Source organism: Salminus brasiliensis, chromosome 1, assembly GCF_030463535.1.
Source record: "Salminus brasiliensis chromosome 1, fSalBra1.hap2, whole genome shotgun sequence".
NCBI classification, from domain to species: domain Eukaryota; kingdom Metazoa; phylum Chordata; class Actinopteri; order Characiformes; family Bryconidae; genus Salminus; species Salminus brasiliensis.
In genome coordinates this window covers 59,450,238-59,477,614 of record NC_132878.1, presented here as the reverse complement: position 1 = coordinate 59,477,614, position 27,377 = coordinate 59,450,238, and the positions used below count along the sequence as shown (strand labels likewise).

Here is a 27,377-nt window from a genome sequence, read left to right as displayed (position 1 = left end):
TGGCCAATCACACATAATGCTATTCCCAAGCAAGTTACTGACAATTTAACCCATTTTTGATTTTGATATTTATTGTTTGTAATTCGTCCAATAGTGAATTTCAACAAATAAACTTCAGCTCAAGAAAATGTTGAAAAACTGAGGACTAGAAAGAAACAAACTACAATACACCAAAAACATCAGCTTTTTAAACATTTATACAAAAAGGATGTGTATTGATAGTGTTAATGTGAGGTAAAAATAAACAATGCTACAAGTGAATAAGATTGCCTTTGTGTTTAATAAAAAAAATCCTCAATAATAGATCTTATTAGAGCTCATTGGACAGTTTAAATTAATCAAAGTCTGCATTATATGCAAGCCAGTGGAAAAGCCTTGTCTGCAATTTGCGTATCAGCTTCTTTGGTGCAACTTTTGTAAAGCTATCTCTTTTTATGAAACAAGTTGCCTTTGTCCTGTCCCAGAGGTGGATGGTATGAACTTTGGAGCAGGGCTGTACCGTCTGTGGGTCTAATCTCACCTCCCAGCAAGCCTTCTCTGGTATAAAAAGCCAGGATGACACTCAGGCATTAGTCTCTTTGGAGTACTCGACTACCATTTGAAGGTGAGGGCTTTTCTGAACCCACCATGGGGGATAATAAGCTCTACCTTTTGCTGCTCCTAAGCATCATTGTCTTGACTGGTAGGTAGCGCTGGGACGTTTTATGGTTTTATGTTATTTCATTTTTTATGCCAGGGTAAATAGGTGTAAACAGTTGATATAATTTACAACAATATACTAAAAAACAAACAAACAAAAAAAACTACTAGTTTAGAGTAATAGGCGAGTTTGATGTCTTTCGCCAAGTTTTGTGCTGTAACAATATGAGATTAACAAAGCTAAGCTTTGAAGTTCCAGTGTAAAACTAAAGAAGCAAATTTTTGACATAAAAAATTTCTAGGTAAAGTTAGATTTGTTGCCAAAACATGCCTTTAACATATTTTTATTGAATTTTTTTTTTTATTTAATTTCTCTACAAAAGTAAAATGGGAAAACATATTTAGCAAATTTCTCAACATTAACACATGTACCTGACACATATTGCCTATTTTGTCATTTTTTATTGACATATGTTATTGACTCACTGTATTATTGATTATTTAAATATGTTTGTCATGTTCTGCTTGTAGATGCTCAAGATGAGGAAGCACAGTGCCTTTGTAAGTCATTTTCTTTATTGAGGCTAAGCAAATAACTATTCAAAGACAATAGGGAAATCTACATTTTCTATATAATATATACCCTAAATGTATCCAAAGAATGTATCATTTAAGCAATAAATATTATGTTAATTGATGGCTTTGTCCTGAATCCATTTTCAATTTTATATATAATTATAAACACAAAACATGCATTGCTATGTGCACTTCTAACATTCTCACTGTGTTCTACGAGAGTTTTATAGTCATTCTTCGTCAGTTATGAAACTGAGTGTTGTTTAACTCCCTCTAGTGGCTAAAAGGTACAGGAGTTTTCACAAGTATGAGTACATCTATGAAACGGAGTCCCTGAACAGCCTAAATGGAGCCATCAATGGACCCAAAGCTAGCTGCAAGGTATTACTATCTCTCTGCTCTACTCCTTCTAAAATTCTCTAAGAAAAACCTTAAGACTAAAGACTTCTACTTTGTTAACAGGTTGAGATTGAGGTTCCTGGCACATGTCACTATGTGGTGCACACCAAAGAATGCACACTAAGTGAGGTCATCGACACTGATGCCGAAGGAAACCCAGTCTTTAGGCCAGCTGCAGGCACAGACAACTTCAAGGCTCAAATGGAGAAGTATGTCAGCTCCCAGTGAAGCCAAGTGACATTGGGGTGGCTTGTTTGATGGTCTCAGATTCAGCTTAGGCTCGATTCTATCCTCATTGACTTTATCACAGTTTTAAACTAGAGTTAATCTCTACTGAATATTGAAGACCAAGTGGGAAGATAAGATTGGTACTAATCAACGGTTTGTGTCTCATTAATCAGGAACCCATTGAAGATCATTGTGGAGGGTGATAATGACATCAAGTTGTTCCCTGAGGACGATGAACTCATTAACATCCTGAACATCAAGAGAGGTATCATCTCTGCCCTTGCTGTGCCTGTGCTTGAAGAGGAGAGGAACAAGAGAATGGTCAGTTTATAATTCCCTGAGCTCATTCAAGAAAGGAGTGTTAAATGATATTGGTGTGATATTAGACGATGTTAGATATTAGAAATCCGCTTAAATTTTACCCTTGTTCCCCAAACCAGCCTACAATTTTCGGTCTGTGCAAGACTGATTACACTGTGAATGCCAGAGGAGATATTGCCACTGATGTCACCCTAACAAGGGATCTGTCCAGATGTGACAATTTCAGGCCAATCAAGGACCACACCAGCCCTCTGGCCCTAATCACAGGCATGGTAAGTCATGAAACAACTGTAAGAAATATAATGTGCACATCATTCTTCAAGCTGTGTTCAAACATGATCTTTTTCGGTTCCACAGAACTACCCACTTGCTCAGCTGTTCAGGAGCAAACAGACCTGTTCCTACAAATTTGACAATCAGCAAAAGCACATGACCTCTGGTGTTTGCACTGAGAACCACCTTCTTGTACCTTTCTCTTACAAGTGAGTAGCTCATCCAACATCTCTATGGGATTTACACTTTTGTATTTGAGCAATGTCAATAAACTGTCTGTTTCATCTATTTCATCATCAATAGGGATACACATGGCATCACAAATGTTGGCAAACAGACTGTGTCTTTGGTGGGAGTGACGGAGCACAATGACAGAGTCTTCAATTACAGTAAGCACTATCTGAAAGAGCATGTGTTATCAGTTGTCATATGTCTGAAAGAATACATTTTCTGACTGTTCACTTTCGGCTCTCCGTTAGACGAAGCCAACATGAAGCCCCTGCACCTCGATGCCAGCGTTGATATGAGCCCAACTCAGGATGAGAACACTATCCTTACCATTCTGAGGGAGCTGGCTGGTCTTTCCCAGACCTCCCACGGACACAAGAGAGCCCACTTGGCCCAGAAGCTTGTGGCCATGATCCGCAAGGCAAATGCTGATACTCTGTCTGCTGCCTTGCCAAAGGCACTGGAGGTTTCTCGCTCCCTGACCTACCAGGCTTTGTTCCAGTGTGGTACTCCAGAGTGCAGCAGTGCCATGATTAAAATGCTCAGGAGCACGGGAAGCAGCACAGCTGAAATTGATGCTGCAGTTTATGCCATGGGACTGGTGCCCAACCCCTCACGCGTCCTTGTCAAGGAGATGCTGGAGATGGCTAGGTTTAAGCCCAGCAAACTCATTTACTATGCTACCAGCAATGCTGTTAGAAGGTGAGAAATGTTCTACTTTCTTGACATGACGCAATCAGTACAGAAATATGTACATATAATATTTGTAAAAAAAAAACAAAAAAAAAACACACAATTTACTGCACTTGTTTATGTACTGATATTTTTCACTGTATGACGGCAGGCTCTATAAGGCAGAAGGAAGAGTTACTCCCGAAATCCAGGCAGTGGCTGATTATGTCCTTGAAGAGATTGGTGACTGCACAGATGACCAAGAGCATATCTATTTGACCCTGAGGGTACGTTCAGTATATATTCTTTGGTCTATTTAATCTCTCTAGTGAACAAACTAAAGCATATATAAGGTCTCTGCAGAATCCTAAATCAGTACCTGTAATTCTGGACAGGTGACTGGTAACATGGCTGCTGCAGTGGGTGCTGCCAGCCCTGCCCTGAAGTCCGCTGTGATCCAGTGCATCAATCAGCCTGCTGCCTCCCCTGAGGTTCAACAGGCTGCCATCCAGGTCTTCAGACTGACACCTATTCCTGAAGAGGTACAACCTTCATACCCGCAGCACAGTGTGAGTTAGTGCCTCTTGATTTTGACCCATCTAACCATTCTACTTACTCTTTACAGGGCAGAGTGGTGCTCATGCAGGTTCTCTTGAACAAAGATGCTCCTGTACAGAAACGCATCGCTGCTTACCTCATTCTGATGAAGGATCCCCAACCTGCTGAACTTACTCAGTTGACTGCAGCTCTCCCTACTGAAGAAAATGTGCAGGCTAAGAGCTTTTTCATATCTCATATTACCAACATTCTGAGCTCTACTGCACCAGAGACTGAAGAGTGAGTAAAGAAATATTAAAAATATATTTATTACCTAAGTACTAAATGTACCATATGAAATATTTCATAAGAACTTGTTTTAAATTTGAGAGTCTCATTTACTGTACATAGAGTAGAACATACTAATCCTTTAAGTAAGTTTACATCTAGAATTTCCTGCAGATGTAAAACAAAATGCCTGTTATCTCCCCACTTTTCTTTTAGGCTGAGGCAGAAGATTCTTGATGCTCTCCAAGGCAATGAGATTGGAAATGTTATGGATCCCACCAAGTTTTCTCGCAACTACAGGATTGGCTCTCTAGAGGGAAATATGATCTTTGAAGAAGCAAACAAACTGCCCAGGGAAATCATTCTGGAAATGACCCTGAATGCTTTTGGATATGACATTGACATGTTTGAGGTATGCTATTTCTTTTAATGGTTTAATTAAAAATATGCCTATTATGTGCATTAGATTTCAATTTTGACTGATATTTCTTTTTGACTAATTTTTCCTCTCACCTTTAGGTTGGTGTGGAGGGAAAGGGATTTGAACCAACTGTAGAGGCCTTGTTCGGTCCCAATGGTTTCTTTCCTGATACCGTGATGGAGACCATTTACTTTGCTTCTGACAAGATGCCCTCTCAGGTCAATGAGGTTCTGAAGAATATCATCCCTGAATTAAGGAATGCCAGGAAAAAGAGACAGGTATTGTATTTTAGTCACAAATGTCCTGTAGACTAATGCTTTTTATTCAGTAATTAATTGTCAATCTAAAAATTAAATACAAAAGAATGTGAGTTACCTGGCTCCAGTATTTCGGAACCTGGGCAATTACAAACTGCTTCTTCTTCCTCTTCTTCTTTTTTTCTGCTAGACATGGTTTCTTTAGAGAGAATTAAATATATTTTATGTGCTATTATATTTTTAGGCATCCCAAAATATCATCCAACAAATTACCCGCAATGTTGAGAAGCTAATCAAGGACCTGAAGGCCCAAGACACCCCTGAAGCAATGCTCTACCTGAGGCTACTGGGAGCTGAGCTTGGCTATCTTAAAATTAAAGATATGGAAGAATTGGCGTACTCTGTGTCAAAGGTGGTTGAAAATCTTCTAAAGATGTTCCCTGCTGATGTGAGTACACCTAACAATATCTGCAAATTTAAACATTTACAAATTACATTTACATTACAAATTTTGCATTAAATACAACATATACTCATCCCAGATGGATTTAAATGGATAGTACATATATGTAATGCATAATAACGACAATAATGTAATATTAATAATAGTAATTATGATTGCAGTGTATCTAATGCCCTATGTTTTTTCCTCTTGATTCAGTTCATCAAAGGCCTGTACTCAAGTGCTGACAATGAGCTTTTCCTTCATTACATCTTCATGGACAATGAGTTCTACCTACCTACTGGTCCTGGTGTCCCACTGAGGGTTGCCCTTTCTGGTACCTTCACACCTGGGGTCAAAGGAGGACTGAAAGTTGCTCGTGATATGGTACACAAATAAAAATCTTTTACTAACTAATTTCTTTCATCATATTGTTCACACTTTAGCCAAAACTTCCCACTTCAACTTGTTGTATTTGATGTCATTTACAGAGTGAAATTGCTTTCATGCCATCTCTTGGTGTTGAGTTTGTGACTGAGATTGGCACCCACCTCCCAGACTACGTTAACTCTGGCCTGGAGATGCACACCAGCATCTACCATGAGAGCGGCCTTAGAGCTAAGGTTGCCTTGAGCCACAACGAGATCAAGCTGACCCTCCCTGCCCCTGAGACTCCATCTAAACTCATCAGTATTACGTGAGATGTTTTAACAGATTTTTCAAAATGGCATTATTAATAAGCAATAACAGAGCACAATCATGCAGTAGGAGCAAGTATAACACTGTTCACTCTATTTGTTTTATCTGTACAGCAACTCCCTGTTTTCTGTTGCTGGTGATGACATCAAGACTGTTCCTGCCATGATGCAGCGTATTAGTGAGGATCATTGCAGACCTCTCTTTCCTGGTCTCAACTATTGTGATTCTGTTCATTTCTCAAGAGCCATGTTAAATGATGCCTCCCCGTACTTCCCCCTTTCTGGTAACAGCAGGTAAGCACACATTGCACAAATATTACGACTTTAATATTAAGCCTACTTTATTAGCTTGTCATAACTGTGTTTTTTCCCCTTTTAAATATTGAACTAACTAATTCTCTGTTTAGGTATGACATTGAGCTGCATCCCACTGGTGAAGTCTCTGAGTACACTGCCACCGTTAGGTATGCACATGAGGGGATGGTTGACAAAGTCACAGTCCTGGTGAAAGCTGAGGGTAAGACACAACCTAATTGCTCAACATGCATCGAAATATACATCAAGCTTTTTGTGTAAAATGTCCTGATTGTAACTACATGTACTCCAGGAACTCCCACTGAGGCCACAGCTAAGATGACGTTCAACCGAAAGAAGTATGCTGTTTCTGCTGATCTCCAGATCCCTGAGTACCTTGATGTCGGATTTCAAATTGATACAGCTGAACCAAAAACTGCGAATGACGCACGTTCCATCAGGATTGACTTCTTTAACAACAAAGTAGCACAGGCTTCTCTGATCACTCAGGCTAAGTACGTATATACATTTGATCTCCTCTTACCTCTTGCTTAAATCATTTGAGAATCACTGTATTTCACCAAGTATGCTACACAAAATATGTCTGGGTGAGTGAAATATTAAATATGAGTAACATATACCAGACTGATACACAGACTGTACACAAAGTAATTGTATGTTGCAGAATTATATGAACATTTGTACAATTATGTGAAGGTATATTTATGGCATAGAATAGTGTTCTGTGCTGCTGAAAGACAGGTAGATGCTGCACACAGTTTAGGGTAAAAAAAGTTAAAGTTAAAAAGCCCATCTTGTTTAACAGACCTAGTTCCAATTGGCATAGAGATTGCAGATTGGAAAAGGAATGTAAAGTCCACTCCATCTGAAACTTCTCCTTCACCTTTCTGTCCTTGAGAAAAGACAGAATGTTTCTGGTGACGTGTTGTGAAGAGGTCTTGTCATGTCATGACTAAAATCTCAAATTTAAATCTTTTCTTTCAGAATGAAGGCAATGACCGATGCCATGCTGCAGGTTCAGCTGCTCGCCCCATCTCTTCAGACTGATGCAAAAATGGCTGCCAGTCTAAAGCGTGCTGAGGATCTAATACTGGAACTTAAAAGTGACATCAAGTTCTTTGAGACCTCTTCTGTGCAAAACCTCACTGTGAAATATGGTACATATCTATCTTTTACGACAGCACACACACACACACACACACACACACACACACACACACATATATATATATATATATATATATATATATATATATATATATAGATCAATTATAAATAAAAGATTACATTTTAAATTAAATTAATTGTGGCACCCCCAAATTATGCCTAACACTCATTTATTACATTTATTTCATTTTCTGTGCTATAGAACAGCACCCCATTACTAAAGTGGGGAGAAAGGTCACCTTTGTAGACCTGTTATCTTTTAAAACAGATACACTGTCCCTGTTATCTATAAAAAAAGCATACAAAACTGTAAATGAAACTTTTTTTTCTCTTTTTTAGGTGATGAAAGAATTAAAGCTGAGATTAAGTCAGATGTCAACTCTGTAACCAAGAGCATCTTACCAGAATTTGACACCATCAAAGCAGAGATCAGTGACTTCTTTGATCAACGTCTTGGCCAGACTGACAAGACCATTCGTGATGTGTTAACCTCCTCAGTTGAGGTAAAAATAATACTTTTCCCACTCGCAAACCAATGAAATGAAGGTTGTACAAGAAAAGATAAAATATGCATTTATTTCATTATATATATTTCGGTTTAAGAGCAATTAATAAGCAATAAGCTGCCAGTTTTATAAGCACTTACATCCTGTTCTATTGGCCATTTAAAGTTTACAGATTGCACTTAATGCAGGGATTACAGAACAACAGAGCAGCATTGCAAAGTACAGAGAAATTTGTAAGAAATAGGTCCAAGGCATGTTAGCCCTTGTGTAGATGAACACTGACAATCACATAAATAACTACATTTAAAGGCTGTAAAAAACTGCACTATTTTGTCATACAGTGTACTATATCAGGACATAGCGGCAGAGTCATATGTACAAAATGGGATGATAAATGGGAGGATGTGGGTGTCAAAGAATCAGCTAAAACCTACTACTACATGGCTTTAAAAATGATGTAAATAATTAAAATAAAATAGCATAGTGTTATTAGTATTAAATACTCTGCAGGGATACACTTTCCATGCGGAACCAGATAATTGCAACATACTGCTTTCTGTTTTTTTTCCAGGCCACAAATAACTACCTTGAAGCTTCTAAGATCCCATTTGTGGAAGACTTAAGGGTTCCTGCTTTACAAGAGTTTGGTGTGCCTGAGACACTGTTTATGAATGTGTAAGTGAATCAAAAATGCATCAAACTGAGTAATTGATTTTGTAATGTTACAGTGTGGAAATAGTAAAGAAGTCACACACTCCTAATCAGTAAACTTGACTTTCTTTCAACAGTGAAGCTGAAGCTGAGTATCAATTTGGCAAGGATTACTACACAGTCACTTTTCCTATACCTTTTGGTGGCAAGTCATCTAAGGATCTGGACTTCCCTTCTGCTCTCACCACACCACAACTGAAAGTGCCTGCACTTGGCCTAAAGTTTGCCTCTGTTAGTGTTCCAGTTCCTGAAATAGTTGTTCCAGAGAGACTAACCGTGTCTCTGCCCGTGCTCGGAATGGCAGAAGTGTCTGGTAAGCTTAGAAGCAACCTTTACAACATGGAGGCGGCTGCATCTGCTGGAAGAGATCCAGATGAACACCTAAGCTATTCTGCCAAACTCAAAGTAACTGGAACAAGCCCTGTGGACATTCTCTCCTTTGGAGTCCAAGGTATGGCATAATAAAACTGTGTCTTTAAATTCAGCATGTGTTACCAGTTAGCTAACCTAAATTAACTGAATATTTAATTAAATATATGTCCTTTTTTATTACAGGATCAGGTCTGCTTTCTGCATCATCAAGTGACATTCTAAAGGCAGAGATTAACACTGCTGTCAACCACAAGCTAATTGATGCCAACATCAACATTGTTGAAGAGATAAAACTAAAGGAGATCAGTATAAAATCAAGCAGCAAATTTGATGCCAACAGTCCCCTTGGTGTAGAAGCGTTTCTGGAGCATACAGGCCAACTAGGAATCAATACAGAAGGAATCTCTGGAGATAGCAACTTAAAGGGATTCTTCAGGACCGGCCCTATTCAGGGTGATACGGTTTTCACACAGTCACTTGTTCTCTTCCCATTCAGGCCAGAGGCAAGGTTTCAGTCTTCATTAAAGGTAGACTCAACTGCCCTTCAGGTTGAGAATTCTGTTGCAGCAACATTAGCTAATGGAGAGTTGTCAGTTCAGTCCAATACGAATGCTTTTGAAGACATGCTGATCCATACTGCTGAAGTCACTTTCATGAAGTCCAAGTTTTCTGCAAAATCAGATACCAAGGCATTGGCTCTGGGCCTGAAGATCCAGAACATTGCTGAAGCAAGCGGTAGTGCTGGAGATGTCAACATCAAGATTGAGACCACAACAGATCATTCTAAAGACCATATCACATCCCTGTTCATTGCCACTCTGGATGTTAATGGTCTGGCTGTAAACTGCAATGCTTCTGCCCAGCTGGCTGATCACAGTGCTACCCATGAAGTCAGTCTGACTCTGAACAACAATGGCCTGACTACTAGTGGGACCACTCTCCTGAACAGCCCCCTGATTCTGAAGAATACTTTCAGTGGTCGGCTTGATTCCACAAAGGCTTCTCTGTCAGTCAAGACAAATGGTGAATTTGTTGACATGGATCTTACTAATGACATCTCCATGTCTGCGACTACATCTTCTTTAGCTTTAGCTTGTAAATCCCAAGTTAATTTTGCTGAATATTTGCAGTACCTGAATGATATCTCTGTTCAGGCTGAGCCTTACTCTGCTACTGTGAATATCAACAACGACATGAAGATTCTTCTGGTCCAGATAAATAATGAAGCTGTGTTCAAGGCTGAACCCTACAAAGCAGATCTTACAGGTAGTCTGAAGCTTGCCCTTGGTGCAGAGGAGCTAAAACACACTTACGAGATTGGATATGCAGATCTAACTGCAACTGCCAAGTGCAGTACAACTGGAAAATTCATGGGGGCCCACATGAGCCATGACACTGAAATGGAGATTGCTGGACTTAGTGTCAGAATTAGCAACAATGCCAATTTGAATTCCCAGCCTGTTCGCTTGACCACAACCCTTCGGGCTACAGCTGTTCCTTTCAGCTTCAACCTTAACGCCCTTGCAAATGGAGATGGAGAATTGAACCTGTATGGAAAACAGAGTGCCCAGGTTTACACCAAGATCCTTCTAAAGGCAGAGCCACTTGCCCTTGCACATTCCCATGAATGTAGGATCTCAACCAAACACGAGTTCAGTGATGATGACACTACTGAAATGAACTTTGACAACAAAGTTGACACTGTACTGACACCTTCTGAGCAATCCACTACAGTGAGAGTGAAAACCAAGGTAAACAACAACGAAATCAGCCAAGATGTCAGTGCATATAACAACCCTACGAGGATTGGACTGGAAGTATCTGGAGTATTCACCAATGCCTACATCAGTAGCCAAGATATCTCCTTGTCTGGTTTCCTGAAATATGATAAGAACACAGAGAGCCATGTCATCAATCTGCCATTTATTGAGAGTCTTCCAGCAGTTTTCGAAAAGATCAAAGACACAGCTGTGGCCGTGATTGAGGCCCTGCAAAATTATATAAAAAGAGAAGACTTTGTGGACAAGATTCAAACTCTTCTGCAGCAGGTTAGGGATGTTGTAAATGACCTGAATCTTGAAGAAAGGGCTGCCCAGCTTAAAAATAAGTTGATTACATTTGCACAGGACTGTCCTATCACTGTTGAGGGTTTGATGGACTCTGTACTGAAACTGAAGACTGCTGCTCAGACGATGCAAACTGAAGTGGAGAAAATTGTGAAGGAAATGATTGAGAATGGTGCTCCAGTTCTTCAGAAGCTAACAGAAAAGCTGGATGCACTCATGGAGAAATATGACATCAGTGATATGCTCTTTGTTGTCATCGAGGCCATTGAAGATCTAATCAGAAAGATTGATATAACGAAGGACAGAATCTTTGCCTTTTTGAATGACTACAGTGAACAATATGCAATCAAAGACACATTAGTGCTGATTGTCACTGACCTGAAGGACATGGTTGCGAAATTTGATAAGGCCAGATTTGTTGAGGATGTGAAGAATGCCATTGTCTCCACCAATATTCAAGAGTACACAGAGGATCTTTTGGCTACATTACCCACAGAAGAAATCAGCAAGATTGCTAATATGTTAAAGCAGCTGATCACTGAACTGGACATCGAGGGCAAGTGTAAAATTATCTACAGCAACGTGAGAGACTTTCTTGTGAAATATGAGATTGACAGGAAGATTGAAGCATTTCTGGACAAGGTTGTGGACCTTATCAAGCAGTTCAAGATTGATCAAACAGTCGAAGTTTTAGACAATACACTGAAATCCATTCAGATCCCTTTCCCAAACATGCTGGATGAAGCCATCACTTATCTGAAGACAACCGAGATGAAGGACATAATTGAGGATCTCAACAAGTTCCTGGACACTTTTGTCCAAAAAATGAAGGCATTTAATTACAATGTATTTGTGGACGAGGCAAATCAGAAAATCAGTGAGTGCACAACCAAACTTAACGACCTTATTGTGTCACTTGAGCTCCCTCAGAAACTTGAAGCAGCTAGAGAATTTATTAACTATGCTCTGTCGTCTATCTCTGCTTCTCTTGAAGATCTGAAAGCAGTTAAAGTCACAGACGTCATGAAGACATTAAAGGACTTCATTGACAGTTTTGCTCTTAATAACATCAAAGTATTTGCTGAGGCATTCAGACAAATGATAGATAAAGACTTCAGAGGACAAATTCTCCTGGCTTTGGAGCATGTACGTGATATCTACCTAAAGAGCCTGACTGTTGTCAAAGATGCCATTAATGACATATTTGGTGATCAACAGTTTGTCATTGAGTTAAAGCAAATCATTGAAGGAGTTGTCACTGGCTTGGAGAATGCAGAACTTGAGTTCCCTTCTTTCACTGTTCCATTCACTGACCTCGTTCTTCCCTCCATGAAATTCAGTTTTCACCAACTTTATGAAATGGAGCTCCCAACACAGTTTGAACTTCCACAATTCACCATTCTGGAAGTCTACAATGTTCCAGCAACCACCATTCGTTTTGAGGATATCAAGCAATGGCTTGCAGAGCTACTTGATTTGATTAGGAACTTTGAAATTGAGACCCTCACTAATAATGCCCCCTTTGGAGAGCTCACAGCAAGCTTCCTGCCTGACTTCTCTGCCATCACATTGCCAGAGATGACTATTCCAGAGATTTCCTTCCCTGCCATTCCCAAATTAAGTGATGAGTACATCCTTGACATTCCTCTTCAGATTCCTGAGATCAAGCTGCCTAAGATCCCAGACGTTGTGGTCATACCTGCCTTTGGAAAGCTTTACAGTGAGATCAGACTCAGTAGCCCCATTTATACCTTCAGGACCTCTGCTGAAATTCAGAATTCCACTGACAATGAACAAATGCATCATTTTACAGCATTTATTACCTCAGTGGGTGCATCTCCAAGATTTCCAATTCTCAACTATAATCTAGATTCCACAGCCCGTATTGGTATTCCAAGAATGAGCCGTCTCATAATTGCAGAGACTCTGAAGTTCATGCATAGTGCCCTTACAATTGAACACCAGGCATCAGTAACCTTCTATGGCCTCTCAGCCCAAGCCACTGCTCAGACATCTGTGAAGGCGAATACAACACCATACAAGGCAGACCTTGTCAACAGAGCCTTCCTTGCAGTGGAAGGTGGAATGTCAGCATCTCTTGAAACATCTTACAAGCACCAAGTGGACATCGCTATGCTTTCCTATACCAGTGAGGTTGCTCTGACCCAGTCAGTATTTGCTACACAGAAAGACACCACCCTCAAAGTGACAGTTAAAAATGTAGGCACTAACAAAGTGAGCCAATATGATTATTCTAAAGATGTCAATTACAAGAGTGACCTAAGCTTCGTTATGGATCTAAGAAGTATAAAACTCACCTTGACTGAAGATCTTGATAGTGCTGACCTGAAGATGAAGGAGACATTCAACTTTGATGCCGTTGCCCTGAGCCACATTGACTTCAATGGCCAGCTTGAAACTACCTCTCCATTAATTAAGAACAGTTTGGTGGTTGTATCTGGTAGGGCTCACCTTGGAGATATGAAAATAGAGATGGAGGCAAAACACGACACAGAACTTGTTGGAGCTCTAAGTGGTACTCTATCCAATGCATTTACCTTCATGGTCCGTCCTACTGATATTGTCATTGATTTCCAGAACAAGGGTAATGTCAAAGCCAATTTCGAGGACTCTCTCCCGGCCAAAATTGATCTTGAGAATGATTATTCTGTTATTGTCAACACCAAGAAGCAACGTATCAATACAGTAGCACTAGTGCGCTTCAACCAGTACAGATATAACTATAACTTTACAGTAGACAACAAGAAAGCTGAAACTGGTGTTTATGCCGCTGTAAATGGTGAAACCGACCTTGAGTTCCTGAATGTGCCTATCAGCACTCCAGAAATGATTTTGCCAGTTTTCGATTTTACCATCCCACCCATCAATGACCTCAACCTGTATGAGCATTTTGGCCTTAAGCACCTGTTAACTACCACTAGGCATGCCATTGATGTAGATGCAAAAGTAGTCTACCAAAAGAGTAGGTCTCCACCGATCATTGATCTTGGCCTCATCACTGTTCCAGCTATGGGCAAGTTAAATTCTGAGGTCTCCTTTAAGTCCTCCGTATTCAATATAAATGCGAATGCTGGAATACATGGAGATGATGATCTGGTCATTCGCATTGCTGCAACCTCCACCTCTGTGTATGAACCACTGAAGGCCAAACTTGAAGGAAGCAGCAGACTGACCTCAAAGAGAGGACTGAAACTGGCCACTGCTTTATCACTGGAGAACAATCATGTCAAGGGAAGCCATAACAGCACCATGACTCTGAACACAGACACTCTAGCGGTTCTAATAGCTGTGAACACATTTGCGAAGGTGGACCTGCCCATCCTTACCTTTGAAGCTAACCACAAGTTGAATGCAGACACCAAAACCCATCCAAATGCAGCATCCACCGTGAGTGCCAAATACACATTTGACATCCCTATTATCAAGGCTGTTGGCAATGGCGATGCTGAGAACATCTTGAAGCTAGATGGAAGTTTGACTTATATTTCTGCTGAGTCTACCACAAAGGGCATGATTGATGGAAAAGTCCTGGAAACTGGTGTTGTGAAGGGAGCTTTGGACAATGAGGCAAGCATCTACATGAATGGTGAAGGTCTACGTTCCAAACTGAAGACTAGCGGTGACATTAATGTCAATCATGCAGATTTGAAAGTCATGTTTGATGTTGATGAGAACTTTGAATTAGAGGCAGCCCTTAACCGTGTGTACACGGTTTTGAACTTTGTCTCCAACAATGAAGTCAACATTGCGGCCCTCAACACAAAGGGTAAACATGCAGGCAAAGCCACTATTGACCTGGCTCCAATGGGTTCACTAACTGCTGATGTGGAATTTGACCTGTCTCAGCCAAGCACCTTTGGTGAGCTCACCATCTACGAGAAGACAGTGGTGGACATTACTCTCGCCAATCAAAAGATTTCCTATACCACAGACATGATCTCTCCTGTCTACACCACTAATGTTGCTATAGATGTGGAAGGTGATGCCCCAGTCTTCAAAGTTGATTTCAAATCCTCAGCCAAATCTCCTGCTGTGCTCTTGGGCTATGATCTGGACAGTGAGTATTTGTTTCTCCAGAAAAAATGGAAAAAATGGATGTTTTACATTTGTCTAACTTTTAGTTTGAGTTCTAGAGTTTGTGTGTAATTTTTGTGGTTTGATTTGCAATAGGTTACATCAGTACTGCAATGGAGAATGGTGGTCTCACTGCCACTGCCAAGGCATTCTTGGAACATAATGATTTCACCATGGACTTCAACAGTGTTCTTAAACTGAGGTAATATATTTTCCAAGTTCAAGGAATTAGAATTTGAACATGTATACTCATTTCATACAGTTTGGAGCTAAATGGGATGTAATTATACATTATTATTCATTCCATTTTAGTGATCCTAGCCATACTCTGAATTTGGACATCACCAGCCCAACTTTCACTGATGCGAACCTTCGTTATGCTGCTCGGAAAGATGGAGTCAGTGCATCCGTTTCAACGCCAACTGCTGGCCTTCTTGGTTTGCAGCTCAATGGACAGACCCCATCTCAGATAAACACACGCCTCTACAGCCGTTATCCGGTTAGTAACTTTTTCAATTCTGTGTGATTGAGCTTATAACTTTTCTTTGCATTGATGACAGTTTGTACTAATGTGCTTTTTTGTTTGTTTGTTTGTTTGTTTGTTTTGCAGTCTGCACCTGAAAATGATGTTGACATTATTACTATGAGAATGACAGCAACAGGAGAGGAGAAAATACAAATCCAGGCAACTTACAACCTGGAAGCACCTAGCGAGATGATCATGTGCTTAACAATGAGATTTTCTACCCTCACCTCAACTATTTCCAACTTTGGTGAAAAATATGGCATTTCCAGTGCTTTGCAAGGACTGAAGACAACAGTTGTCAGTGCTCTTACCGAAGCCTTCACTACTGTTTCTAATCATGCGCCTGAGCTTAGCCAGCTGTCTATCCTCTTCAGAAATGTAGTTGTTCAGTATCAGCAGGCTATTCAGAGCCTTTTTAATGCTGCTATCAAATTTCTGAGGGAGACCCAAATCAAGCTGCCTGGTATGGAAGAAGCTACTCTGTCTGAGATCTGCAAAAAAATCAAAAGCAATGTCTTTGTGGTGTTCGAACAGATTGTCATGGCAATCACTGACAATCTGGAGGCTTACCTTGCTTCCATCAGTAATACCATCAGCACAGTCCAGGTTACCCTGCCGTCTGGTGAGGTCATGACTGGAGAACAGATTTTGGATTTTGTGAAGAGCAACCTGAGGCGCCTTGTGACCCACACTGTGAATACTGTGAAGCAGCTGGAGAGCCTTGACGTGGTTCTCAAGATGCTCAGTGACACCCTCCAGGAGGTTGTTGAGAAGGCACAGGAATTCATTGACATGATCAGATCTGATGTTGTTGATGCTGTTGCTCTGTACGTCAACAAATACTACACTAATTTCATCAGCTCACTTAAAAGACTGATCGAGAACGCTGATGCTTTGCTGACCATTGAGCAGTTTAATGACATTGTTAAACAATGCATGGAGTTCATCATGTTTGTGCTAAATGAACTTACTGGCATAGTCTCTACAATTCTTCCAGTAGAGTTCGGGGCTAGACAGGCTAGCCTAGAATTTGAGCTTCCCTTCCCCTTCCACCAATAAGGCCTTCACTCTAAACGGACTTCTCATATGAAACACTACCCTCTGTTAATGAGTGATGGACAAATGAAAAGAACACTTTTCAGTTTTATCTCAGCATGTATTTAAAGCAATTAGCGCTGTCTTGCACACTTCATTCATATTCCATTGTATTATTTTGTTTGTGGAAGCGGGGACTCTATATAGCTACAAAAGATGCAATGCAATCTTTATTGTCTCCCTCTTTCATTTATGTCTTTGCTATTCATGCTAAACTGAATGAAACACAATAAAGGCAAAGTATTGTGCAGTGGTTGGAATTATTATTTCCCCAGAGCATTTTTTCTAGTTTTTCTAGTGTCCTTCACACAATTTTTAAAATGTTCAACAATACCAACATCACAAGATCATTCACACTGTTCTCATCATCTGCAAAATCTTGCATGGAAAGTGAACACAAAAAGCCACACATTTATATTACGTATTTAAGACTCACAAACGACAACAAAACAAAACAATATCAACAATTTCCTCTTACCCCTCCCCAATGCCATCTTTAGAGCTGTTCCATGCCTATTTTAGCATGATCGTGGCCTATTAAATGAGCCATCAGAGGGGCAAGGGATCAAGCAAACTAAATGTCAACTTCAGTAGTAGAACCTGGCTAGATATTCAGTAATTGTGACCTGATACTAGGGCTGTATATTAACAGGAACCTGGTGATATGATTCATCTCACAATACAGAAGACTCAATATATTGCGATATATTGTGATTCTGCAAGCAAGGTGATATATTGTGATATTTTTAAAACAATATTTTAGGAAAACTATCAAACACACCATCATATGTATAAAATATGCCTAAAGGAAAGGTACTTTTATGCAGTCAGAACAAAGGGATCTGAGTCTAGGGATCTGGACCACTACATGAACCAGTCCTGCCACTCAGCTTTACATGGAAACTGTGAAGTATTTAATAATATTGCAAAAGTAAAGTGTATTGATATTTTTACACCACTGCCACCACATCTATTTTTTCATACTTATGAGCTGATAGAGTGAAGCAAAAGCTAATGAACAATTTCTTAGTATTTCTAACTATCAGTAACAGGTTTTTAAGTTTTATATAGAGTAACATTTGTCCTCTTATTCCAGGACATGTCTTCTTTTCAGGATCTACACACTGTCCTTGGCCTAGATTTCTAAATCCACATTGATTTCATCACAATGTTTTCTTGTACATTTAGTGTACTGATTGAAAGTCCTGTGATTTAAGTCCTGCCTTCTTGCAAACACAACTGGTCTATATGTGAATGAGTCTACATGCAAACATTAGACTAACTGCTTCCCAGACAGAGATAGAAGGGGATGAGCAGAACGTGCCGACTGACAACTGCCTAAACAATGGTACTGCAAAACAGAAAAATACAGAACAAATCCTGTGAAAGCAAGTGGACCAAATCTTTTAAAAGATCCAAAAGCATTGAGCTTCAAATAAAAAAGCATGTCAGTGTCTCACACACAGTTCTAGCCTGTTGGACCAGGAGGACTGTGGATTTTCAAATTAATTTTCAAATTAGCATTATTTTTTCTTTTTTGTTTTACTTTAACTGGCATGCAAAATAATGACATGTTCTTTAAAATGTGTTTCAATGGTGTTTTCCCTATTATTTTACAACATTAGTTAAACTGAAAGAAAATGATTTGGTCATTTAGGCTATTAAAGCTGTTTATTAGTCTTGGTAATGAGTAAAAATGTTAATTACCATAAAATTTGATATTAAGGTTCATTAACATTGCATAAATATAGTGACTTAGGTTAAGATTATCACAATTTCCTGGTATTAAAATTCAGTTTAAACAAATAAAACGTGTTAATAGTATTTTTTAATTAATAAAAAAGAAAATGTAAATCTTTTAACTGGAAAATTAGTCATATTTTATCCTGTAAGTTTCCAGTTCTCACTAACTGAGACCAAAACACATGTCAAATTCATTTTAAAAACGAGGGACATTTAACTATTATAAACTACATTTAAAAAGTGGAAATGTGCACAAGTAAAAAAATAAGGACATACTAAGATCAGCTATTTTGGAGAGGCATTATAAATACAATACACCTGTCTTAAGAAAATATGAATGCTTTGCTAACATTTGAATTCTCAAACCAAACCTTACCTACTACTCAGGACCTTACTCTGCTCGGACTGTCCTGCTTACACCTGTCTCTCCTCACACCTCCTCTCTTCCTCATTCTGTTGAAGCTGAAAAAAATAAACATTCAAAACTCTGCATGAGTGATTGACTGATGGTTGCAAATAAATGAATGCTGTCCTGTTTAGGCATTTTCAGTAATTATTTAATGATCAATAATGCTTTGATTTAATGAAAAGTGATTTCAAGCTTAACCCTCAGATCAAGATCTTCTGACTAGTTAATACTGTTAAGATGACATATCCTAATGTAATTTAGTCAAATGTTACCATTTGCTTATCCACAAATACATTTAACTAGTTAAACATTTAAATAAAACTATCTACAGATCTACAAATGGTCATTTCTGTTCCCTACACTATCACTTTTACAGCAACTGACACACCCAGCGTATTCAACTGCAATTCCCGAAGCGCCTACAGGCCTGTAGAGGTAGAGGCAGTTACAGTCCTACACTCTAGAGGGCGCAAGTATAACACAACAGCACGCTGTCAATCTCTGCTGCCGGCATCAGGGCGACGCCATGTGAACATCTTACTGAAAGGTTTGTGCGTTTTGAAAAAACAAAAAAACAAAAACAAAACACACACAAAAGGTTTTTTTTTCCACGGTCAAAAAATTAAATAAATAAAAAAACAGAAACAAAAAAGATATATAAATATATTAATCGCACCACGTCGTCAAACATTACGGTGCGTGCGTCATTGCGTCATTATCACGTGATCATTTTTGAATTTGGACCTCGAAGTTTCTGCTTGTCTGAATTTCGTCGTCCTTTGCTTGAACGTGTGTTAAAAAACATGGAGAAAGAGCAGTCGAGTGCACAGACACTGATGAAGTAAGTAGCTTCTTGTCCTAAAGGTAAAATTGTCGGTAAATGTCAGTCTGATGTTGGCTAACGAAGGAAACAGTCGCTAATGTCAGATCACAGACAGACTGATGCTTCACAGAGTTTCTAGCTAGCACTAGCTAAAACGATTGAATGGCGAAAGCTGGCCGATAAGCGCTTTATTATTTATTCAGCTGGCTCTAGGAGTAGATTTGGTTAGCTAGCTGGTTATCTCAGGTACAGACTCCTTTCAGCTTACACGTTAAAGTCAACACAGTGACAACTCCTAGTTTTTAGCATCAGCCTTCCCAGCAGTCGCTCCTAGTCAGTGTTCAGTAGTCGAACAGCTTAACTGACCGTGTGTTTAGCTAAATATGCAGGTAAAACTTGGAGAATCTGTTTTTTAAATGTATCAATAATATAATATATAAGCTATAATATAGGCATGTGCCTTTTATCACGGGTTTCAACTGCGACACAAAATGTTCACGGTGACAGTACTGTGTATGTAGCCATGTTTTCATATGATATGCCTTATTAAATGATGGCACAAGTTCAGCATAATATCAACTACTGTATGTAGGAAATGCTCTAAAATATATGCAAGCTTTTGTCTTTATCTTGTTATTTATTATTATTTGTTTATAGGTATTTCTAGCTCATGTAATACACAAAAAAGAAAGCAAAATGATACTGTTAAAATGTAGCTTTAACAGCTACATGGAAAGAGAGAGAGGGACAGGAGGAAAAAAAAGTATGCAGAACAAGACTGAGAACCACCATAAAAAAAAAGAAATATTACATGAGATGTTTTTGTCCTGTTATACTATATATAGCTGCCCTTTCAACCCTGTGGAGAGAGGGGTCCCATCATCAGGGAATGGACCTCCAGAAGAACATGTTCTCCAACATCAAGAGCAGCCTGCAAATGTTCAGAGCATGTACTGTAAGGAGCTTGTGTCCGGAGGGGACGCAGAGTTCTCCTTCGAGGAGCTGCGTGCCCAGCGCTATTTCAAAAAGCTGAATGGTATGACACACAGAACAGTGTTTCTACAAATCTTTAGTTGGATTATATATTTGATTATTCAATATTTCTTTTTAGATACACATTAACTTCTTCAAATAATTTGAAGGTCTACTAATTAGTGAGTGCATCCATTTCTGTTCAGTACAATGTTCACACTCCCTGTTCAAGCAGTGTTTGTGAATGCAAGTAAATCCTTACAGCAGTTTTTTAACACCATCTATTAATGTGCTTGGTGTCAGAAGAAACATTGGACGAGCAAGTGGTTACAAACATTTGGGCATATAATTGTTTGTTCACTTGCTAGTGAATAAAGTGATTGATCATCCAATGTAAAAGGGGGTATTTTGCTCATAATACATTTATATAGTTCCAATTGTATGCTGTCACTGTTGTCAAAACCTACTTCTTTTTACGTTAGTTTTTTTATTATTAATTCCATTTACTAGCCACCTTTTACATTGTGTGAACATCTCAAAACAAAACAATAGACCTATTGTAAATTACTTTTCTGTTTTTGTAAATTTTATTCTGTTATCATTACGTTAAGCTTCAGAACAGTTTGTGACGGCACAGAGATATGCATATATTATATTATTTATTTATTTATTATTATTATTTTAGAATTATTTAATTTTTTAACTCTTCAGAAAAAGTCTTACAACTGAACAAAGTTAAGCAGGAACTGAAGGTTCAGATTGAGCAGAAACAGAAACTCATCCAAGAGAGAAATGGCACAAACCAACATCAGGTAAGTGGTTTATGTTGATCCCTCAAAGTCTATAGTTTCCATGGGTTGTGATTACCAAGATCTTGCTTAAGATGTCTGGAAACTGTATATGGTTTTTACTATTGTGGCCACCTGGCCTTTGTCATGTTTTCTTTGTTTTACAGCCTCCTTCCTCACAGATGCCTGAAATTAGAAGTGCTCCTGTTCTTCCTATTGCAGCAAAAATTAATAATGAGCCTGAAGTGTCAAGCAGCTCTGCGATGAGGTAGGTACACATGATAAATTTGTGTAGTCTAATTGTAGAGTAATTGAATAACACATTTTAAGTGCTTTTTTTCTTCTTTTTCCAGAAACAATTTAATAAACCATGATGAAGACATGGGACAAAGTGAGTTGTTAATTGCCAACTTGTCAATCATTTGTTCCTGTTGTTGTGCATTTTTCCTTGTGTTATAATAAGTCAGTGCTTTCGTTTAGTTTAGTAATAGCAGTATTATTGAAGGAATCTCTGAAAAATGAAAATTACAAGTTCATCATAATCAGTACACTTGACATTGTTATCCGGAGTTCAGAATCAGTATCTTATTTACCCTTTAGGTAGAAATGTCCTCAAACAGAAAAGATCACAGGCATCAAAACCTTTTGCTGTATATGATGAGAGGCCAAATACAAGGTATGTGCCCCCAACAATACACACACAGAAAACACACACTCACAAAAATCCTTTTCATAGATTTTCTGTGTTTTCCTTCTGGACTTAAGGTCCTTTTCAGCTAATCATAAAACTTTGAAGCTTCCGACGCCCATCTTGAAAGCCAGGCAACCTGCATCAGAAGGTCCCAGTGATAAAGTGAGGTTTAGTCACTTTAAATATTTCTGAATTTTAAGTATTTAGTATTTTATGGTCACTTGGAACTGTTCCATTTATGTTTTTGTTTTCCCTATAGGATGCCTCCATCTCTTGCTCTGAGGAGGCTATCATTAATGGCCACTGGAATAAGACTCTTTGCAAAAGCCCAGATGACACCTATGATTTTGTCCGAGCTGCACAACTGGCCTCTACTCCATTTGCGGGAACAACGAGGCAAAACCCTTCACAAGTAGACCTAATGGAGGACCGTGAAGCCCTCAACAAAACTGCCTCTGTAATCTTCAAAGAACCAAACTCTGATGTCGTAGCAGAGACAAAGAAGCTAAGGTACTTGCTATTGTAATCATGTAATTGCGTTCATGCAAATATAACAAAAATTTACAACTAACCATAATTAAATCTTTGTAAATTTCAAATAAAATTGCCACATAGTGTAGCAAGAAGTCTCCTAAAGTAAAATGTCTTCATTGATGATTTTGCATGATCTCTGTGAAGTAAATTCTTCCACATAAATCACTCAAAAAGAAATGGTTCACTAAGCTTATCTACCTAGACAGATCTCTAAAATGTGGCTTAAAGTTCTGGGCCATTTCTGAGACTAAGCTCACCTGCTTTAGCACTAAAGAGAAATGAGAATTATTTTTATTTTTTTTATTTGTAAAGAGTTACAGTTACAAGGACATGAATACAGTGCATCAACCGCCTGTTAAGTGCTAATGAAAGTTCTTCCAGTCATCAGTAAATGTAAAAGGATTCTGATACTGTGAATGTCAATGATGCACACAAGACCACATAAAATCATTATCTTACAAAGGCCACATAAAGCCATTTACTATTACCTGCAACCTAAGCTGACACTACAGACGGCTGCTACCTGAGAAATTATTTTTGTTCTGATGTAGATATGTTGTACAGGTGGCTGTTTATTTCTCGTGGGTTTTTTTTTTTTTTTTTTTTAATAAATAAACTCATTTATTTTCTCAGCCCAATTCAAGAAATCAGTCATGAGTGGGGTTATACATCTTTTGCCTGCCCCAATTCTGTGGAACCTGAATCACAAGGAAAAGCTCAGGCTTCAAGCATAACCGAGTCAGCTCCTGCTCGTGGTGAGGCATTCTACTGGGATAAGAGACACTTCTTACAACTTTATACATAAGTGATCTGCATTAACATCAATATATGCCTTTTATTTGGCTTTAATGTTCCTCCTTTCTCCAGGTTTAGTTTGGTTCATTGAGTTCCGTGTGAGTTTTGTTATTACTGCAGCATTAGCCCACAAGGTGGCACTGACAGCGTTTGACTTGGTAGTGTTCCTAGTACATGATAAAGTTGCCCTAAATGTATCACTAAATATTTAACAATGTTTGGCATTATGTTTTAAGAAGAAAATTGAGCTTTGTGCTGTTTTTTTGTTTTGTTTTTGTTTTGTTTTGTTTTTTTGGATTATAGAGCATAATGATGTCTTGCATAGTCTTAAAAAGTCTCTGAATATTTAATACCTATTTCAGTCATTAATAAAGTCATCGAAACTGACCTTTATCCACCACTGGTAAGCACAGACTGTTTACTATGTAAAATGAATATGATGTTTTACCAGAGGCTGAGCCGGTCAATCCCTATAGCCTGTCTGTCAGAAAGGCACTGCTTGAAAACACAGACCTGAGTGCTTTTGCCAACTTCAGCAGAAAGTCCGGCCCTCTGCCGGAGGCTAATGATGACCTGCATCTTGGTATGTTTTGAATGCATATGACTAACATTTTGTTTATTTATGTATGTATGTAAACATAACATCGCTAGGCTTCCAACTGATGTGATTTCTCTTATCTAGATGGTGAAATGTTGTTCTTTCTCAGAAAGATGGGTGATCAGGACAAATATGTGTATTGTTCAAGTGGTGGTAATGTGCTTGTTAAGGTATGTCTTTAAGCACTGATAATTTCATTTATCATTTTGGGAGGTTGAACAGGTAGAGACATGCATTGTTGGTACCTTCTGGTCTTGTGCAGGTGGACGAATCTACAGTCCCCTGGGATTTCTACATTAGCTCCCAACTGAGAGCCAGGCTGCCTTCCAATCTACAGCATTGTCATGCTGTAAGCACCTGCTACCTCTATGAGAATGGCTCTTTTACACTGTGGAGGATTCCTCAGGGGGAGACTATTCAAGTATGTCTGTCTCTCTCTCTCTCTCTCATTTTAAATAATGTTGTCAGAGACATGTTTACTATACTCCTTGTGTTGAGGACAGTTTTTTTTTTATTTTATGTTTTAAATATAATTTAATTTAATATATTTTTGGTATAATTTTGTAATTTGTGTATTTCACTATAGGACTTACTAGACGAGGGTCTAGATCCACGAGATGTTCCACTTTTGGCTGTCCAGTTGCTGGAAATGGTAAAACAGATGCACTCGTGTCAACTCGTTCACGGGGATTTGAGGCCAGACACACTAATGTTGTGCAATAGGTAACGCTGACCTACACCAAATCTTACACTAAATAATTAGATTATAATTAATAATAATTAATTACACTAAATCGTACATTTTTGGTGATCAGATCATTCAGATTTCACTTGACCGCGTAAGAAGCCACATGTACACACCCTCAAGACCCATTAAATTAAGATTGGATTACACAAACCAACTTCTGAGGTGGTCAGAGACTGATCTTTTGTGATCAGATTCCATCAGGCAAGGGGAAATGCGTCTCCAGAAAAAAAATGTTAATTATTACTGTGGATCTTGGCTTCTCTCAATCTGCCTCGCTGTGCGTGTGTTTGCATGTACAGTTTTCCCTAGTGGGATATTTTCTGATGAAACCGTTACGGGAATGCTGGAAACTTGTTCCGCCATGTTGTAGAACCGCCACCGTCTCCTGGAGCAGGACATTTTTGATGAGAAACCACTGTTTACAGAATGATCATGCACATGTTTGTGTGCTTTTTATGCAGGGAAAGTAAAATCAGATGTTCTCTGGTCACACTGGGAAAGCATTTTAATGACTGTAGTGTAAACAGAATATTCAGGTATTACCCGGATACAAAATGCAGGCTTATTTAAGGGAATTTTACAAAACTGATTCCCAAGATCACCAGAGTCTCGTATAGTAAGACAATGCTCTGCCCAATACTTTGTGTTCTTTTCCCAGCTGCGAAGACAGTGTTGTTATAGGGACAGACTTCCACAGCTCATTGGACCTTGAGCTACAGCCTGAGGTGAAGATGGTGCAAGCTCTTCCGTCTGCTCAGGAGTACATTAGACAGGGCTTAATATTGCCCACTGCTTCCCCTTACCAGGTACCAGGTCTCTCCTCCATGGCATTTTAGAAATTCTGTATGTGCTTTCCCTCCTAAATGTTCATGCTACATATAAGATTAGGAGGGCATTAAAGATATTTTACACCTTTTTGCTTTGAACAGGTTGACCTGTGTGGCATTGCAGAAATAGTGCACTTGTTGTTGTTTGGAAGTAGCCTGAATCTAGTTAAGAAAGATTCGTGCTGGAGATTGGCGGAGGACTTCGGATCTAAGCTCAGGTATTTTGTTTGCTGGATCTAATCACAGGTGTGGGATATTAGTTGCTTTGTTTCTCAGCTAGGTCAGCAATTGTTTGTTGAAGATGTTTAACAAAGCTGTTGGTCTTTCTTTTTAGTGAACCCCTAGGTCCCATGTGGCAAGACTTTTTTCACAATATACTGAATCCAGAGGACAAGTCAACAGAGTGTGTTTTGTCCAACCTCATCAACAACTTGAAGAATGTTCTCTATGATGGCTTGGAGTGTCCTTTTTCTCTGTAATGTAGTCCTGTCAGTCTGTTTGTCTGTGTTCTTCTCTCCTGCTCTAACACAAAATGTCCTCCTCTGTCCCTTTATGCGTTGTTTATAAACTCAGCTGATGAGTACAGAAGTTTCTTTTGTATTAATTTATATGCTTAATAGTAAGTTAGCAAACTTGATGCAAAAAAAGATATATATATACCAGACAGTTATACTAATGTTTAGGCCTTTTGGTTGAAAGTTGACTGTTTGTTTGTTTTATTAAGATAATATTCTTCATTAAACCATGATATAATTAAAAAGGAAAGTTTTCTTGCTTTGGAAATTTAGTAAGTGAAACTTTCTGGGCTAAATGTTTCTCATTAACTCATTTTCATCAACTCGGTTTCTTGAGAAATCAAAATGTGTTAAGTCAGAATAATTCATGAAATTCCTTTAATGATTAAGCCTGAATTTATAAAACATGACCATATTCAAGCTGTGTGAGATTTAGTAATTGGAGGTCAAGAACATTTTCCAGATTCCTGCACAGTTCAGAGTGATTTTGAAATACTCTGTTTACAGTGGTAGTGATGAAAAATTAATTCCTCTGGAAGTTACCATACAAAGTTATGGGATGAAATGGTTATAAATGCATTGCCTGATACATGAGAAATAGTTTTGGGCTTAATTAAAAAAAAAAAAAAAAATGGAAAAATAAAAATACCCACCATATAGGGGGAAAAGATATGAAATAAATGAAAATAAATACAAGAAATTTCATCAGAAGTCAATGATCCAGTATGTACCAATATTAATAATGCATTTAATTTCATTTGCCTTATATGACATTGCGATAATTACGCTGAAACAATATATTTTTGTTTTTCGCCCTAATGCCAGCCATTGCAAGTCAAATATGCTAGTTTTAGAATATAATTTCACTGGAAGATTTTGGAGAGTTCATAAAATGGCTATACTTGTTGTCGTAAACTTTGTGACCCCAGGTTCCTGCAAAGAAAAATAAAACGCTGAGTGTTTATCTCTGATTTATTCATCACCCTTTAAAAAATCTAATGAAATTCCTATTTGATAAACTTTTTTTATGTTTTAAGAAGAATTTCAGTGGGGTGTCTTCTTCCAGAAATGCTGTATGAAAGCAGCTACACTTTTTACAGTC

At 38.6% G+C, this 27,377-nt stretch overlaps 3 protein-coding genes across 3 annotated transcripts; all 3 read left to right on the top strand.

Annotated features, from left to right (window-relative positions):
• Positions 1–627: 627 nt before the first annotated feature.
• apobb.1 (apolipoprotein Bb, tandem duplicate 1) lies at positions 628–16,796 on the top strand. The gene is made up of 30 exons (XM_072696982.1): positions 628–682; positions 1,171–1,200; positions 1,493–1,596; positions 1,678–1,823; positions 2,016–2,163; positions 2,283–2,435; positions 2,521–2,645; positions 2,740–2,825; positions 2,916–3,366; positions 3,509–3,623; positions 3,732–3,878; positions 3,962–4,173; positions 4,378–4,573; positions 4,681–4,860; positions 5,084–5,287; positions 5,501–5,668; positions 5,773–5,978; positions 6,094–6,273; positions 6,387–6,496; positions 6,587–6,788; positions 7,279–7,451; positions 7,801–7,964; positions 8,539–8,642; positions 8,756–9,129; positions 9,234–10,279; positions 10,346–13,454; positions 13,632–15,194; positions 15,308–15,413; positions 15,524–15,710; positions 15,822–16,796. The coding sequence occupies exons 1-30, from the start codon at positions 628–630 to the stop codon at positions 16,794–16,796; spliced, it is 11,019 nt and encodes a 3,672-aa protein (XP_072553083.1).
• A 2,991-nt stretch (positions 16,797–19,787) lies between these two features.
• LOC140550891 (mitotic checkpoint serine/threonine-protein kinase BUB1 beta-like) lies at positions 19,788–22,052 on the top strand. The gene is made up of 6 exons (XM_072674371.1): positions 19,788–19,825; positions 20,653–20,843; positions 21,491–21,591; positions 21,735–21,835; positions 21,921–21,958; positions 22,048–22,052. Exons 1-6 carry the CDS (start codon positions 19,788–19,790, stop codon positions 22,050–22,052), a joined length of 474 nt encoding a protein of 157 aa, XP_072530472.1.
• A 481-nt stretch (positions 22,053–22,533) lies between these two features.
• Positions 22,534–26,382, top strand: bub1ba (BUB1 mitotic checkpoint serine/threonine kinase Ba). The gene is made up of 9 exons (XM_072696970.1): positions 22,534–22,768; positions 23,426–23,547; positions 24,039–24,170; positions 24,270–24,355; positions 24,448–24,606; positions 24,772–24,908; positions 25,592–25,739; positions 25,863–25,978; positions 26,095–26,382. Exons 1-9 carry the CDS (start codon positions 22,680–22,682, stop codon positions 26,237–26,239), a joined length of 1,134 nt encoding a protein of 377 aa, XP_072553071.1. The 5' UTR covers positions 22,534–22,679; the 3' UTR covers positions 26,240–26,382.
• Positions 26,383–27,377: the final 995 nt, after the last annotated feature.